Source organism: Oncorhynchus gorbuscha, linkage group LGY, assembly GCF_021184085.1.
Source record: "Oncorhynchus gorbuscha isolate QuinsamMale2020 ecotype Even-year linkage group LGY, OgorEven_v1.0, whole genome shotgun sequence".
Classification (NCBI taxonomy): Eukaryota; Metazoa; Chordata; class Actinopteri; order Salmoniformes; family Salmonidae; genus Oncorhynchus; species Oncorhynchus gorbuscha.
In genome coordinates this window covers 2,393,323-2,410,295 of record NC_060199.1, presented here as the reverse complement: position 1 = coordinate 2,410,295, position 16,973 = coordinate 2,393,323, and the positions used below count along the sequence as shown (strand labels likewise).

Below are 16,973 nucleotides of genomic sequence, written 5' to 3'. Positions count from 1 at the left end.
CACGGCCGAGCCACTGCAGGGGCAATGCGTCTGTCCGCTCTGCAGAGAGCGGAAGAGTGAGAGAGAATAAGAGGCGTTCAGTTTCTCATTCTTCCTTTATCAGTTGAGATTTGTATCGGGAGCCGAGACCGGAGTGACTGCTGCTGGCTTCATGGCCACCATTGAAATCCAAGACCTAGGGCAACAGCGGGGGACAAGCCGTCTGCCTAGGGAGACTTTGGCCACCACCTCTCCTCAGGTACTGATAGGACATGGCAAAGACAGTCGGACAGACAGGAGCCTAGAACACCTCGACTCACTGATTATAACTACCGTTGGGTTTCAGTTTGCTGGTTAGCCTCTGTCCTCTCATTTTGAGAATTTCAATTGAGTAGCTGGATATGGTGGACTGTTAATGTAACTCTGGTCAGTTGATTGGTTTTAGTTGATTTTCATGGTAATTATAATAATAATAATAATATATGCCATTTAGCAGACGCTTTTATCCAAAGCGACTTACAGTCATGTGTGCATACATTCTACGTATGGGTGGTCCCGGTGGTCGAACCCACTACCCTGGCGTTACAAGCGCCGTGCTCTACCAACTGAGCTACAGAAGGAGTTAGTCACTGAATTCCTGCATGCGTTTACTGCACGCGTTGTTTGTGTAAGACATTGATTTTCTGTCTTGAAGGACGGGGTTAATTTGGTGAATTTGATTGGTTTTAACTGGACTCCATGGTAATTGAATCACTGAATTCAGGCCTGTGTATTGCATGTGTTGTGCGACTGGATTGTGTTCATGAAACCAAGGGTTTGTGTTACTTGAATTGAGCTGGATTAAATTAATGGCACTGACCAATATTTATGAAAAATAATACATGCAAGCGAGTCAGGTTTGCTTTTGGCATGTTAAACCTCCACAGATGTCAAATGTTTTGACACAGGCTTTCCAATGCGTCATTGACTGGATGACAGCCATTTTGATTTAGCCTAATCCAGACATGATTGTCTTGGTAATGTTCCAGAGTAGGATTTTGGGACTTGTATGACTGTTTTGTGGTGATTTGTGGAAAAAAACGATGAACAATAGAGTTCAATATTTTGTCTTGTAGCCTAATCTCAGTCTTGTAGATAGTTTTAACAGTGGATGGTGGGTTTGCGAATGAATTCGAATCCCCCCTTGGGCATGTTGTCGATTGGCCAGGACTCTGAGGGAGCTGTAAGAGGTCAAGGTTCACTCGAGGAGAAGGGAACTGAAGCATTGTTGGGCCCATATCCCTTTCCTTTCTGCTGCGCTGCTTTTCCTCTTTGCGTCTGGACTGTATTGTTCTATATGATTTCAATCCCTTTCTGACTGCACCCCTTTTGATTTGAATAACACCTTTCATACATGTTTGCCCATAGTAAAAGTGGTAATAAAGTTACTATTCATGAAGCATTCAGGAGATAGAGGTGCTCAAAGTTGACCAATTTTGCGTACCCCACCCTTCCATGAGACTTCCAATGTGTTCACCACTGAAAAAGATAAATTTACATTTATGTTGAGTTTGATATCATTTGAAAGCTTACAAACATGGTTGTCAAACTATTCTATAATTTCTCGAAAATTTAATGAAGAAACTTAAATTTAAATCATAGAAATATAATTCATAGAATGGACTTTCAGAACCCTGCAATGTAGCTGATTTCACCATTTTGACATTTACATTTAGTTTAATCTTCCACATGCAATTACTACCAGTAAAATGGCTACCGGTCCACCCACCGTCGAATGTCAACTTGAATGGGTATGTCTATTCTATTATCTGTATTTCTATGACTCAATAGGTTTTCTATGGAAGATTGACAGTTCCATTTAACAGCGGATATTCCCACTCAAGTCAAAATGGTTTGTGTGGACCTCCAACTATCTTTGTGGTACCATTTTTGAAAGTTGAAATTTACATTTTATTCACGTTTTAGTACAATGGTGGAGCAAACTTTCCCCTTAAAGTCAGGACAGTGGAGTCCCTGCCCATCTTTCGAAAACGTCTGAAACCTTACCAATTTGATTAGTAACTGAAATAACTCTCATGGCGCCGTCAATGAAATTAATTAAATGTACACATGATTGTGACATTGTCTCAGCTAGCTATCTTAAGATAAATGCACTAATTGTAAGTCGCTCTGGATAAGAGCATTGCTGAATGACTAAAATGTAATATTTATCAGCCAAAACACGACACCCTGTAGTGAAGTATGCTGTGTCTCAACCGATGTCTCAACCGATGTCTCAACCGATGTCTCAACCGATGTCTCAACCGATGTCTCAACCGATGTCTCAACCGATGTCTCAACCGATGGCAGGCACAACAAACACCTCAGATAATGTAAAATAGAGTCTAAGCAACAAAAAAAAACATTGTTAAAGCAAACAGTTTTCTCAATAAATCAGTTTGACAACCTTTTGTAAGCTTTCAAATGACACTAAAGCGTTTATGTTTCAGTGATGAAGACGTGGCTGTCTCGTGTTAGGGTGTGGTATGCAAAATGGGTTGTTTTGGCATCCAGATCCAAAAAGTCCCTTTCTGACCTCTTCTAACATGGGCAAACTTGTATGGAAGGTGTTCGTTCAGATTTTAAGATGGGAGCAGTCAAAGTGACTGAAATCATATGGAATGTACCGAAGATGATACAGTATGAAGATGGGCAGAGTCTGCTTCTCCGATAGAAATCCCTGATCACGCTTGTAGGTGATGTCATGGCGATGTTAGCTCATTCGCAGAAACATGTTATCAGATCTAACGATAGTGTCATGCTGAAACTGCGCTTTTTGAAAGCCTTCAAATCAAAGGCACTCCTTTTGATGTAAAGTTGTTTTTAATGAAAATGTGTTGGTCACTTTCACAAGGTTGTAGTAATGACAGTTTCAGCTACTTAAGACATTGGCTCCAATTTTTAGGTTTTGTATTTAGATGTTGAGAAAGTTAACGAAGGACACATTTTTCACTTCTCCCATTGGCTTGCAAAACCCCAAGTCTGCCGAGTCTGCTTAGCAAGCATTCCTGGACGTCTCGCAATGTTGCGCCTTTTGGGTTTAGAAACTCTGCTTGTACTGTGGGAGCGCCCTGCCGTTTCCTGTAAATTCTTCCGGCCAGCATCCTCCCACTATGGCATATGTTAGTGAGAAGCTATGTTTCCATGGGAACCAGGAAGGGGCTGTTATGTGACTTCATCGGTTTTCCACTGTCTCTCAGGACTCCCTTTGGGAATGAGACTGGGCCTTTAGGATAGAGTACTCTACCGACTGGTGCCTTTCTGAGTTAATTTGACAAGGGTTCTTGTGTTGGACTGTTTATTCTCAAGGTTACACCCAAGCTTAACTTCATTCCTCATTCTCTTTTTTTAATGTATTTTTATCTCATTCTGTAGCCTAATCATTTGGACAAGTCAGTCATACATGGTCAAGAATGAAGAAAAAAAAGCTTTTCCATAACCTGGTAATCAAGATTTCCTCACTTGCCTGAACATATAAGGTAGGGATGTCAAAGTGAAACTGTGAAAGCAACTTTTTTTCCACCCCGGTAGAATCCTTATTTGTTCTCCATCAAATCAAAATTAATTAATTTATGCCAGGAAGCCAGCGAGGACTTGGCAGTGCTCAAATGAATTATCTAGGTCGTGGTACTATGCGTGACAGTAATTCTAATGGAGCAAATTGATACCCCTCGCCTCCCCTCCTTCTCATTCACTCCCACCCACCCACATTTTGTATTCTCTCTCCGTAGAGCGATTTCTCTCTGCACACTTGGGCAGCGATGGGAGCCACACAGGGCTCTAAAAATATCTCTGGCCTCCTCGAATGGAATCTGTGGCATATCTTTATGAGAAAGACCTGATTTTAAAATTGTGAGAGGGTGGGAATAGATACGGTATTGTCAAAGCATCGCTGCTGTGGTGGGAATATGAGACTCTAAATTTCAAAACATTTTTTAGCCCTTTTCTCCCCAATTTTGTGATATCCAATTAGTAGTTAGTCTTGTCTCATCGCTGCAACTCTCGTACAGATTCAGGAGAGACGAAGGTCGAGAGTCATGCATCATCCGAAACACTGCTTCTTGACACATTGCTCGCTTAACCCGGAAGCCAGCCGCACCAATGTCTCGAAGAATCACCGTACATCTGGCGACCGAAGTCGGTGCGCATGAGCCCGAGAGCGCGATGGGACAAGGACATCCCGGCCAGGCCAAACCCTCTCCGGACCCGGACGATACTGTGCCAATTGTGTGCCGCCTCATGGATCTCCTGGCCGCGGCCGGCTGCGACAAAGCCTGGGATCAAACCCAGGTCTGTAGTGAATCCTCTAGCACTGCAATGCAGTGCCTTAGACCACTGCGCCACTCGAGAGGCCCAGACATCTCTATAATACAGAGATAATAGCCAAACCTCATTTGGAGACTTGCTCCTTCCTGGTCTCCTGTCCTCCATTACTAGGAGAAATATCATATACATCACTCTAGACCAGATATAGCCCATTCCACCATCTTGTCCTTACCCCAACCCCTATTCAGCAAGCTGTTTAAGCCTGCCGATCATATATTTTATATAATATGCCTTCATAACATTAGCTATGTCTGAAAAGGTAGTGTTTGTGGTGATCACAAGTGGTTACTTCAGTGACGAAGAGCTATGGCAGTCAGTAACTATGTGAAAATATTAGCTTTTGAGTAAATATTGTCACGAATAGCAAAATAATAGGCCTTTCGTTTAGGATAATGTTGATTCCCTTCATTCAGGCGTCGGAGTGAATGGCTGCCGTTTCAGGGGCTCCTAACCAATTGTGCCATTGAAAAAAAATATTTGTTCTGTATTCTTTAACTTATTTTGTGTTTCTGCTACTGTCTCTTATGACTGAAAATAGCTTCTGGATATCAGAACAGCGATTACTCACCTCGAACTGGACAAAGATTTATTTCTTTAATGAGTCTGACGTGAAGGATGTACTGTTGCTTCCGGACCAGGCCCAAATCCCCATTTGCATTAAGAATAGACGGAGATACAGGGGCCGCAACGTGTAATCACTGGAGAATAAACTGGATGAGCTCTGTTTGAGACTATCCTACCAACGTGCCTGAAGGACGACACGGATAATATGCAGTTGGTTGGGTTTTCCGTGCAACAGAAAGACAGAACGGCGACCTCCGGTAAAACGTATTCCACACACAGACGCGTACAAAGCTCACCCTTCATTTGGCACATCTGACCATAATTCTATCCTCTTGATTCCTGCTTACAAGCAAAAACTAAAGCAGGAAGTACCAGTGGCTCCCTGAATACGGAAGTGGTCAGATGATGCTGCTACGCTACAGAACTGTTTTGCAGCACAGACTGGCCGGTGACATGTTCATAAGACTACTGAACAATTAATCATATTGCCATCCGAAGTATTTACATTGTTTTTACACTGCTGCTACTCACTGTTTATTATCTATGCATAGTCACTTTACCCCTACCTACATGTACACTGCTGCTACTCACTGTTTATTGTCTATGCATAGTCACTTTACCCCTACCTACATGTACAAATTACCTCGACTAATCTGTCCCCCTGCACATTTACTCGGTACCGGTACCCCCTGTATATAGCCTCGCTATTGTTATTATTTTAACTTTAGTTAAATTAGTGAATATTTTCTTAACTGCATTGTTGGTTAAGGGCTTGTAAGCATTTCACTCTTAAGGTCTACCTACAACTGTTATATTCGGCACATGTGACCAATAAAATTAGATTTGCATTGAAAAACACAGACGTTGAATGCACCTCTGCTAAATGACTGAAGGGGGGGACGTGAGGGAACGAGTCTTCTAGAGAACCTTGAAACAGCTAAGATTACATAACGCTTCAAGTGTGCCGGCCTGTGCTTGAGTACTGACATAATGTCTTTGTTTTTCAAAAGATGTCCTATGAACTTGGTACTGAAGTGGCAATGTAGCCAGCTACCAGGGCCAGTATTTAACCCATACTTCTCACCTGCTATCAAGGCCTATAGTTAGCAAGATGATCCATCCTTCATGGGGCGGCAGGGTAGCCTAGTGGGGCGGCAGGGTAGCCTAGTGGGGCGGCAGGGTAGCCTAGTGGGGCGGCAGGGTAGCCTAGTGGGGCGGCAGGGTAGCCTAGTGGTTAAGAGTGTTGGACTAGTAACCGAAAGGTTGCAAGTTCGAATCCCCGAGCTGACAAGGTACAAATCTGTCGTTCTGCCCCTGAACGAGGCACTTAACCCACTGTTCCTAGGCCGTCATTGAAAATAAGAATTTGTTCTTAACTGACTTGCCTAGTTAAATAATGGTTGAAAAAAAAGTGGTCTAGTATAGTGTGTTTAGTGGCCTCACCACAACAGAATGCGGGTCGACTACCTCAAGAAACAACCTCTGTATGTGTACAGTAGGCCAGTCCTAAACACTGTTGGGTAGAAGTCTTAACCACCATGGAGCGGTTTTTATTTTTATTGCTGCTTGCACTGTGTAGAAATCAGGTGGTTGGACTTTGACTGACTTATCGTCTTGCGGATGGAATTTGTGCGTGGTGTTTCTCAGTCTCCTCTTAACACGAAAATTGAATGTGCTTGTTGGAGAGAGAGCAAAGGTTGCATAAACAGTGAGCTTCAAGGAAGTCTTCCGCTCTGCTGTTTAGTAGTTGTGTGTGTGTGTGTGGGAGGTGATTGAGGGAAAGTGTCATAGAGAGGGAGGTGGTAGATGGAGGTGGTTAGTGTTATCTACCATTCACACCATTCGGAGTCGAGTGCTATCTGCTATCTGCTATTGCAGAAGCACTGTGCTAGAGGGCCTTCTGGCGGTCGAAGATACAACCTGTACTATGAAATGGCCTCCTCCCTCCACAAGTTAATTCATGTAATTTGATAAATACTACCAAATGTATTGTGGTCTGTAATGTAGCCATTTACTTGACACCTGGAACTGCACACCGATTCAATTGACTTTTAAGCCACTCGTCAAAGAGGCCAAACTCTTGTTATGTGATTACAAGTTTACACCAAAGCAGCCATTTTGACAGATCTTGTTGTCACTCCTTCTCCAATAACTTTGGCTCATTGTATCAAAGAGCAGCACAGTCTCTCCCAGGAGAGGCCGGTGCCCCAAAGACACATGTTCCAAAGACCGTTTTCTCATTGGTCCAGAGAGCTGTCCCTCAGCCCAGTTAGCAGACTAGTCAAGAAGTGTGTGCATTTATGCTCTCAGGCAGATATCAGAGCAGAACGTGTCTCGGTTAGCTAAATTCTGGGATGATTTAAGCCGTCAGTGAATTGGGACTGGTGTTAGGGGATGTGGGGGGGATATCAACTAGTCGGTTGCTTTTTACAGAAAATGGGTCAATGTAGAGAGGCTAGTAATCAGCTTAGTCAGACAGCCTGACTCGTGGTGTTTTTCACAATCTAGTCTGTTATTTCTGCCATTTCTATCTATGTACCTGTGTTTGTTTCGATGGCAGTGGCAATGTACTCCCAAGAGCTATTCAGAACACTCACCAGTTTGACTCACCTGTCTCCTCCGTGGGTTAGCTTAATGGTGTGAAGGTTTGAGGTTGTTTTGGGAGAAATGGAATCAGGCCTGGTCAGGCCTGGTCTGTTGCGTGTTGAGGAGAGCCAGCCAGCCCAGAAGCCCCTGTGTGGACCAGACCAGGCAGTGTCTCCTGGATCTGCTGAATGGAAAGCCACCATACTGCTGACACCAATAATCCTACTGTCAGATAGGGACCATTTCACTCTTTCACCTTCCATCTCTTTCTCATCCCTCTTTCTCTCGGCCTGAATGGGAGCTGTGCTCTAACAGTGTGCCTCTCATCTGGTCTAGCAGTCCCCCATGCCCATTTGACTGACTGTCAGTGATATTTTGTCTTTGTCTCTGTGTGTGTGTTCCCCTTTGCTCATGGTGTTCACTGACAGAGCAATGTTCTGTCCCTCCTTTACTTTTCACTGAATTCTGTTAATTTTCATCATATTATTATATACATTGTCTTATCCATGTCTGTTGTGAGACACCATATCTGTATCTTTAATTATGGAAGCACTTGAGAACAAGTTGGAAGTAAAATGGCTAAGACAATTTATTTTGACAATGTCTTAAACCAGTGTATGAAAGCGGTATGAGATGGTCTGTTGGAACTGGGTGAGAGACTCACACATTCCTGACCTGAGATGAAGGAGCTGTGAGTTTTCTAGCTATGGTGTTCAGCTGGACTGGCCTCCCTCCACCATGGCCTGGTCAGGGTGTATCAGAGGTCACAGTGACCTGATAAGACACAGGTAACGCCGCCCTGAGAGACTACAGATTTAGGGCGACAGAGATTTAATTTGAATTTACAGAACCAGTCAAAAGTTGACACTTATTCATTCATTCATTCATTTCTTAAATGGTAAAAATGTGTACATTATGAAATAACAAAAAAGTGTTGACCTGTTAGCGATCCCTTTAGCGGGATTGATTTGACAACATCCAGTGAAATTGCAGAGCGCCAAATTCAAACTAAATCAATATTCAAGATTCATGAAAATACAAGTGTAATACATCAAAATAAAGCTTAACTTCTTGTTAATCCAGTTAAGCCGCTGTGTCAGATTTCAAAAAGGCTTTACGGTAAAAGCAGACCATGCGATTATCTAAGGACAGCGCCCCGCATACAAACACACAAACCAGGCAGGTGCGACATGAAAGTCAGAAATAACGATATAATAAATGCCTTACCTTAGAAGATCTTCTTCTGTTGGCACTCCAAAATGTTCCAGAAACATAACAAATGGTCCTTTTGTTCGATAATGTCCTTCTTTATATCCCAAAATGTCAATTTGTTTGGAGCGTTTGATTCAGAAATACACCGGTTCCAACTCGCCGAACATGCCTACAAAGATCTAATAAATTACCTGTAAACTTGGTCCAAACATTTAACACAACGTTCCTAATCCAATCTCAGGTAACAACGTTCCTAATCCAACCTCGGGTAACGTTCCTAATCCAACCTCGGGTAACGTTTCTAATCCAACCTCGGGTAACGTTTCTAATCCAACCTCAGGTAACGTTTCTAATCCAACCTCAGGTAACGTTTCTAATCCAACCTCAGGTAACGTTTCTAATCCAACCTCGGGTAACGTTTCTAATCCAACCTCGGGTAACGTTTCTAATCCAACCTCGGGTAACGTTTCTAATCCAACCTCGGGTAACGTTTCTAATCCAACCTCGGGTAACGTTTCTAATCCAACCTCAGGTAACGTTTCTAATCCAACCTCAGGTAACGTTTCTAATCCAACCTCAGGTAACGTTTCTAATCCAACCTCAGGTAACGTTTCTAATCCAACCTCAGGTAACGTTTCTAATCCAACCTCAGGTAACAACGTTTCTAATCCAACCTCAGGTAACAACGTTTCTAATCCAACCTCAGGTAACAACGTTTCTAATCCAACCTCAGGTAACAACGTTTCTAATCCAACCTCAGGTAACGTTTCTAATCCAACCTCAGGTAACAACGTTTCTAATCCAACCTCAGGTACCCTAAAATGTAAATAATCAATCAAATTTAAGACGGAATAAACTGTTTCCAATACCGGAGAAAAACAACGTGAAGCGCGTTCCAGTTCACACTCACCAAACAGTAGAGTCCACATGGAGTGATTTCTCAAAAGAAAAACATCAACCAATACTGTTGACATCTAGTGGAAGCCATAGGAACTGCAACCAGGTTCCTATTAAATAGGGCTTCCCAAAGAAAACCATTGGGAAATATTATGACCTCCAATTTTTTTGCTCCCCTGGATAGTTTGTGCTCGGGGTTTCGCCTGCCAATGCGTTATGTTATACTCAGACATTATTTTAACAGTTTCAGAAACTTCAGTGTTTTCTATCAAAATCTACCAATTATATGCATATCCTAGCTTCTCGGCCTGAGTAACCGGATGCTTTTCATCCGGATGTGAAAATACTGTCCCCTATCCCTTAGAAGTTAAAAAAAAATAATAATCAAAATATATTTGATATTCTTCAAAGTAGCCACTCTTTGCCTTGATGACAGCTTTGAACACTTTTGGCATTCTCTCAACCAGCTTCATGACGTAGTCACCTGAAATGCATTTCAATTAACAGGTGTGCCTTAAGTTCATTTGTGTATTTTTTTCCTTAATACGTTTGATCCAATCAGTTGTGTTGTGTTGTGACAAGGTAGGGTTGGTATACAGAAGATGGCCCTATTTGGTAAAAGACCAAGTCCATATTATGCAACAAAAAAAAGCTCAAAAAAGCAGAAACGACAGTCCATCATTACTTTAAGACGCGAAGGTCAGACAATCCGGAAAATGTCAAGAACTTTGAACGTTTCTTCAAGTGCAGTAGCAAAAACCATCAAACACTATGATGAAACTCGCTCTCATGAGGACCGCCACAGGAAAGGAAGACCCAGAGTTACTTCAGAGTTGCCAGCCCAAATAAATGCTTCGCAGAGTTCAAGTAACAGACACATCTCAACGTAAACTATTCAGAGGAGACTGCATGAATCAGGCTTTCATGGTCTAATTTCTGCAAAGAAGCCACTACTAAAGGACATCAATAAGAAGAAGAGACTTGCTTGGGCCAAGAAACACGAGCAATGGACATTAGACCAATGGAAATCTGTCCTTTTGGTCCAAATGTAAGATTTTCGGTTCCAACCGCCATGTCTTTATGAAACTCCGAGTAGGTGAACGGATTATCTCTGCATGTGTGGTTCCCACCGTGAAGCATGGAGGAGGTGGTGTGGGGGTGCTTTGCTGGTGACGCTGTCAAGGCTACCACAGCATTCTGTAGTGATACGTCATCCCGTCTGGTTTGTGCTTAGTGGGACTATCATTTATTTTTCAACAAAACATTGACCCAACACACCTCCAGGCTGTGTAAGGGCTATTTGACCAAGAAGGAAGAGTGATGGAGTGCTGCATCAGATGGCATGGTATCCACAATCACCTGACCTCAACCCAATTGAGATGGGTTGAATGAGTTGGACCGCAGAGTGAAGGAATAGCAGATGCAAATGCTCAGCATGTGTGGGAACTTCTTCAAGACTGTTGGAAAAGCCTTCCAGGTGACTGTCATGAAGCTGGTTGAGAGAATGCCAAGAGTGTGCAAAGCTGTCAAGGCAAAGCGTGGCCACTTTAAATAACTTTTTTTGTTTACTACATGATTCCATGTGTTATTTCATGGTTTTGATGTCTTCGCTATTACAATGTAGAAAATCCTTTTTAAAAAGACCTTGAATGAGGAGGTTTGTCAACTTTTGACTAGTACTGTATATTTTTGCGTGAAAATCTTAGTCGTTCTCATGGTTGGAGGCCTCACGTGCTAAAACAAAATGTTGTCTATTTAAAAATATTCAGTGATGGAAAATGGTCCAACTTTTTTTTTTAATGCAATGTAGATGATACAGTTCACTGTTACATCCGCCTCAAAGGCCTAAATCGTTGGATGGTAAATTCATGAATTTGTGGTGTTACACACACCTTAAATAGCACCATATTTGTAGCCCACCCCCCCACATTCTCATTCATGTGTGAGAGGAAGCATTTGGGGTATGCCTGCCTCGCAGCGACTGAGTAACAGCCACCCAGAGTGTGGTCCTCTAGCAGCCCCTCTCTGCTATCCAGGCTGGGGGACAAGAATACAGGGTGGGTGACACTGACCCTGTCTGTTGACCTCACCCTACTCATCTCCCTACAGGCCTCCACTCTCCCCTGGTGTACGGTTGGATGGGTCGGGTTTGGGGTGTATAGGCAGGGTGTGAGGGCCACTGTGTGGGGCTGACAGCCGCAGTCCTATTGTGCATGGGGGCCTGGTTACTGTTGGTTCAGAGCTGTGTGGAATTTCTGCCTATTTCCCCTCCCCCCATGGCATTCTTGTCATCGTAGCTGCTTGACTGGAGAGGAGCTGGCTACTTCACTGGGGAGTTTTTGTCAATTCATAGCATGGTTAGCCTTGTCTGGTTCTCTTCCACAAAGTTACGTGGCATTTCCTCTAGATCCTTTCTTGTGTGGTGAGTAGCGATCCATAATGTGCTGCACTGTGTTCAATTGCCCCCAGGGAAAGAGAAAAGAATGAACTGCACTGTGTGATATTTGGAACCCCTTTTGGAAGTCCTCCACATGTATTGTGTGTCTACGAGCTCTTGTGTTTTTAAAAGCCTAATGATGAGAGAAATTGGATGATGGGCAAGTAGAAATACTCAATGTGGGCCTCCTGAGTGGCGCAGTGCTAGCTGTGCCACTAGAGATCCTGGTTCGGGTCCAGGCTCTGTTGTAGCCGGCCGCGACTGGGAGACCCATGGGGCAGCGCACAATTGGCCCAGCGTCGTCCGGGTTAGGGGAGGGTTTGGCTGGCAGGGATGTTCTTGTCCCATCGCGCTCCAGTAACCCTTGTGGCGGCCCGGGCACAGTGCACGCTGCCACGGTCGCCAGTGTTTCCTCCGACACGTTGGTGCGGCTGGCTTCCGGGTTAAACGGGCATTGTGTCAAGAAGCCGGCTGGGTTGAGTTTCTGAGGACGCACGGCTCTCGACCTTCGCATTTCCTGAGTCTGTACGGGAGTTGCAGAGATGGGACAAGACTGTAACTACTAATTTGATACCATGAAATTGGGGTGAAAAAGTGGTAAATTAGAATAAGTAATACTCAATGTGATCATGCTAGCGTAACCATGGCAGTCTCAGTTGGACCTTTTTATTTTTGTTCTATTCAAAGAGATGGACAAATGGTAGCGGCCATCTTGTTCATACACTCATGCATTTGCCAGCAGCCATCTTAACATTCTCATCCACTCATCCCAATTGTAGAAACTATTAATGTTGACAACTAGAAAACAAAAGTTCCAGCTGAAACATTGTTGCAAATAGAAAGTAGTAATAATGATTAGCTTACAACGGAAATATAATTACTAGAACATTCAAAGCCCATCAGTAATTCTATTTTCGATGGATAACAATGGGCTACTCCTGTAATATTATAAAACGTTCTAAATCCTAATTTCCCCCTGTATTTCTGTGTCATCAGAGAATGGATACCAGTGGGGTGAAAGTGCTGGAGTCTGCCGACGACATCCAGGAGCGCCGGCAGCAGGTGTTGGATCGGTACCGGCGCTTCAAGGAGCTGTCGGGTGTGCGCCGGCAGAAGCTGGAGGACTCGTACCGCTTCCAGTTCTTCCGCCGAGATGCCGATGAGCTGGAGAAGTGGATCCAGGAGAAGCTGCAGATCGCCTCCGATGAGAACTACAAGGACCCCACCAACCTCCAGGTCAGTGCAGATGGATAGGAAGCCAGTTGAGGCTAATAAAATAAATGATGACTTGGAGCTGTAAGCAGGGCATAGAAAGTGAATACTGAAGTAAAGATCCTGATTTGATTGGCCTTTATGATGCACAAGCCACTTGTGAATTTACTGGCTTTAAGGCTTGCCAGTGGTCATCCAAAACAAAACAGTGTGGCCATAAAATCACACACACAGAATTATCAGTACGTCATAAAACCCTCTTTGCTGTGACCCTTGGCCAGGTATGTCTGTCCTATCCACTAGTCTTTGTGCCACGCTAACATGCCTCCTCCCCCACAGGGAAAGCTCCAGAAACACCAGGCCTTCGAGGCGGAGGTGCAGGCCAACGCTGGAGCCATCATCAAGCTTGATGAGACTGGCAACCTCATGATCTCCGAGGGTCACTTTGCCTCTGAAACCATCCGCGTAAGACACGCATACACACAGTCCGCTGAGCTTTATGCTTAACCAAGATTGAACTACACAATCTACCCCTTTTAACCCAATCATGTCTGGTTCAGTCCTTCACGCCCTACCGGACTTCCCAGAGACCCATAGTCTCATGTTTCAATATGGCGGCCTATATATAATATCTATATATATCTATATAAAAGTAGGTGCTTGAGTGCTGTCGACCTCCTGGCTCTTCTGATTCTCTCACTTTTAGGTTCCACTCCACTTCTGTCATATCCACTGTTCTGTTTGTGTGGTTATGACCTATTTAAGAATACTTCATGAAAAGTGCATGATTTGTGTGACTAACAGGAACATTTTGTTCCATTGATAAGCACTTATCTTGGTCTCAAACTCAGCAAGTACTGGGCCCATATTCATAAAGCGTCTTGAGTAGGAGTGCTGATTTAGGATCGGTTTGAACTTTTGGATCATATTGAACAAGATCCCTTTGACAGGGCGATCCTAGGTCAGCACTGAGATGCCTAGATCAGCCCTGACTCTTACTCTTCCCTGAGATGGAATACTGATTATAATGGTCTGATCCTAGCATCAGAGAGGCTGATCCATTCCGTGGTGCTAATTGTCTCCCATTCTGCCCAACAGACTCGTCTGGAGGAGCTGCACCGTCTTTGGGACCTGCTGCTGCAGAAGACCCAGGAGAAAGGTGTTCGTCTGCTGCAGGCCCAGAAGCTGGTGCAGTACCTGCGCGAGTGTGAGGATGCCCTGGACTGGATTAGTGACAAGGTCAGTGTCTCAACCTGTAGTCACACACACACACACACACACACACACACACACACACACACACACACACACACACACACACACACACACTCATATCTACTGGAGGCCATGGCCTAAACCATGTCTACAGGACCCTAATAGACAACATTGCCTTACCCTAAATCATGTCCAACAGGAGACCATTGTCATAGGACCCGAAAGACAACCTATCCTAAACATTAGCCTCCCTAAACCATGTGTACAGGATCCTGCTAGATAACCTATCCTAATCCAAAGCCGTGTTTAACAGGAGGCCATGGCCACCTCGGAGGAGCTGGGCCAGGACTTGGAACACGTGGAGGTGCTCCAGAAGAAGTTTGAGGAGTTCCAGACGGACCTGGCGGCTCACGAGGAGCGTGTGAACGAGGTGAACCAGCTGGCGGGCAAGCTGAGCCAGGAGTCCCACCCCGAGGCGGAGCTCATCGTCCGCAAGCAGGAGGAGGTGAACGCCGCCTGGCAGAGGCTCAAAGGCCTGGCGCAGCAGAGGCAGGGCAGGCTGTTCGGAGCCGCCGAGGTGCAGCGCTTCAACAGGTATGTCCAGGACGGACTGTTGTGTATGTTTGGGTGTGAGTTTTTTTGGAGTGTGGGTGTCTGTGTGATAGAGAAGCCACAAAAGACCTGAGTGAATCAATACATGTTCATTTCTGACTGGGTGTATGTGTTATGTGGCCTCCAGGGATGTGGACGAGACCATCAGCTGGATCAAGGAGAAGGAGCAACTCATGGCGTCCGATGACTTTGGCCGGGACCTGGCCAGCGTTCAGGCCCTGCTGCGCAAGCACGAGGGCCTGGAGAGAGACCTGGCTGCCCTGGAGGACAAGGTCAACACTCTGGGCGGAGAGGCTGAACGTCTGCAGCAGACCCACCCCCAGAACGCTTCCCAGATCCACCTGAAGAGGGACGAGCTCATCACCAACTGGGAGCAGATCCGCACGCTGGCCGCCGAGCGCCACGCCCACCTCAACGACTCCTACAGGTTGGTACCACTCTGGCTGCCCTAACAGCGAACACCGTAGCGTTACTGTGTCAACACCGTAGCGTTACTGTGTCAACACCGTAGCGTTACTGTGTCAACACCGTAGCGTTACTGTGTCAACACCGTAGCGTTACTGTGTCAACACCGTAGCGTTACTGTGTCAACACCGTAGCGTTACTGTGTCAACACCGTAGCGTTACTGTGTCAACACCGTAGCGTTACTGTGTCAACACCGTAGCGTTACTGTGTCAACACCGTAGCGTTACTGTGTCAACACTGTGCTCAACACAGCGACCACTCAACAATAGCATGGTGAAAAACTCCTATATCAGCCATTTGGGCCCAGTTTAGTTGAAAGTATGTAGAACCCTCTCTGACTGTGTTTGTCCCCCTGCAGGCTGCAGCGCTACACTGCCGACTTCCGTGACCTGACCAGCTGGGTGACGGAGATGAAGGCCCTGATCAACGCTGACGAGTTGGCCAACGACGTGGCCGGAGCCGAGGCTCTTCTCGACCGCCATCAGGAGCACAAGGTACAGAAACCCACTAAAATTAATTAACATTATTTTAGCAGTTGAATAGTACATTTTCTCAGATCTTCAATCAGTGATGCTCGTTTTTCCTCTAATGTTGCTGATGTTTACTGTGTGTGTGTGTGGGGTCCTTAGGGTGAGATTGATGCCCATGAGGACAGCTTCAAAGCCACGGACGAAGCCGGTCAGGCCTTGCTCAACACCGGACACTACGCCTTAGAGGAGGTCAAGGAGAAGGTAGGACTGGTCTTTCTGTCTCCCGTTGTTTCTTGTCCTTGGTTTTGGCTTCATACTTTTAACATGGATTTCCACACAGATTCATTGATCCTCCTTTTACCTTGTTTATTTTTATGTGTAGCTGGGTGTCCTGACTGAAGAGAAGGAGTCTCTGCTGGAGCTGTGGGAGGTGCGCAGGCAGCAGTACGAGCAGTGCATGGACCTGCAGCTCTTCTACAGGACACAGAGCAGGTCGACAACTGGATGAGCAAGCAAGAGGTATATCCATCCACACACAATAATAATAAACAATATACTCACCCAAAAATTATTCTCCAAAATGGTGGGGTGTGTGATCCTAGTAAGTAAGTATGCTTTTTTGTGTATGTCCAGGCTTTCCTTCTGAACGAGGACCTTGGTGACTCTCTGGACAGCGTGGAGGCCTTGCTTAAGAAACACGAGGACTTTGAGAAGTCCCTCAGCGCCCAGGAGGAGAAGATCACTGTGAGTACCTGTCCATAACATAGATCTAGAATCCACTTTCATTCCTCAAATCTGTGAGTACCCACCCTAACCATAGATCTAGAATCCGCTTTCATTCCTCAAATCTGTGAGTACCCACCCTAACCATAGATCTAGAATCCGCTTTCATTCCTCAAATCTGTGAGTACCCACCCTAACCATAGATCTAGAATCCGCTTTCATTCCTCAAATCTGT

At 44.9% G+C, this 16,973-nt stretch overlaps 1 protein-coding gene across 1 annotated transcript in view; it reads left to right on the top strand.

The window, feature by feature from the left end:
• The window catches only part of LOC124016647 (spectrin alpha chain, non-erythrocytic 1-like), a 49,663-nt gene continuing 32,690 nt past the window's right edge, over nt 1–16,973 (top strand). The window contains 11 exon segments of the mRNA XM_046332184.1: nt 1–238; nt 13,037–13,276; nt 13,592–13,717; nt 14,351–14,491; nt 14,781–15,061; nt 15,207–15,506; nt 15,904–16,039; nt 16,175–16,276; nt 16,398–16,491; nt 16,494–16,534; nt 16,649–16,759. Of these exon segments, the coding sequence (XP_046188140.1) occupies nt 152–238; nt 13,037–13,276; nt 13,592–13,717; nt 14,351–14,491; nt 14,781–15,061; nt 15,207–15,506; nt 15,904–16,039; nt 16,175–16,276; nt 16,398–16,491; nt 16,494–16,534; nt 16,649–16,759 (1,659 nt within the window). The 5' untranslated portion in view covers nt 1–151.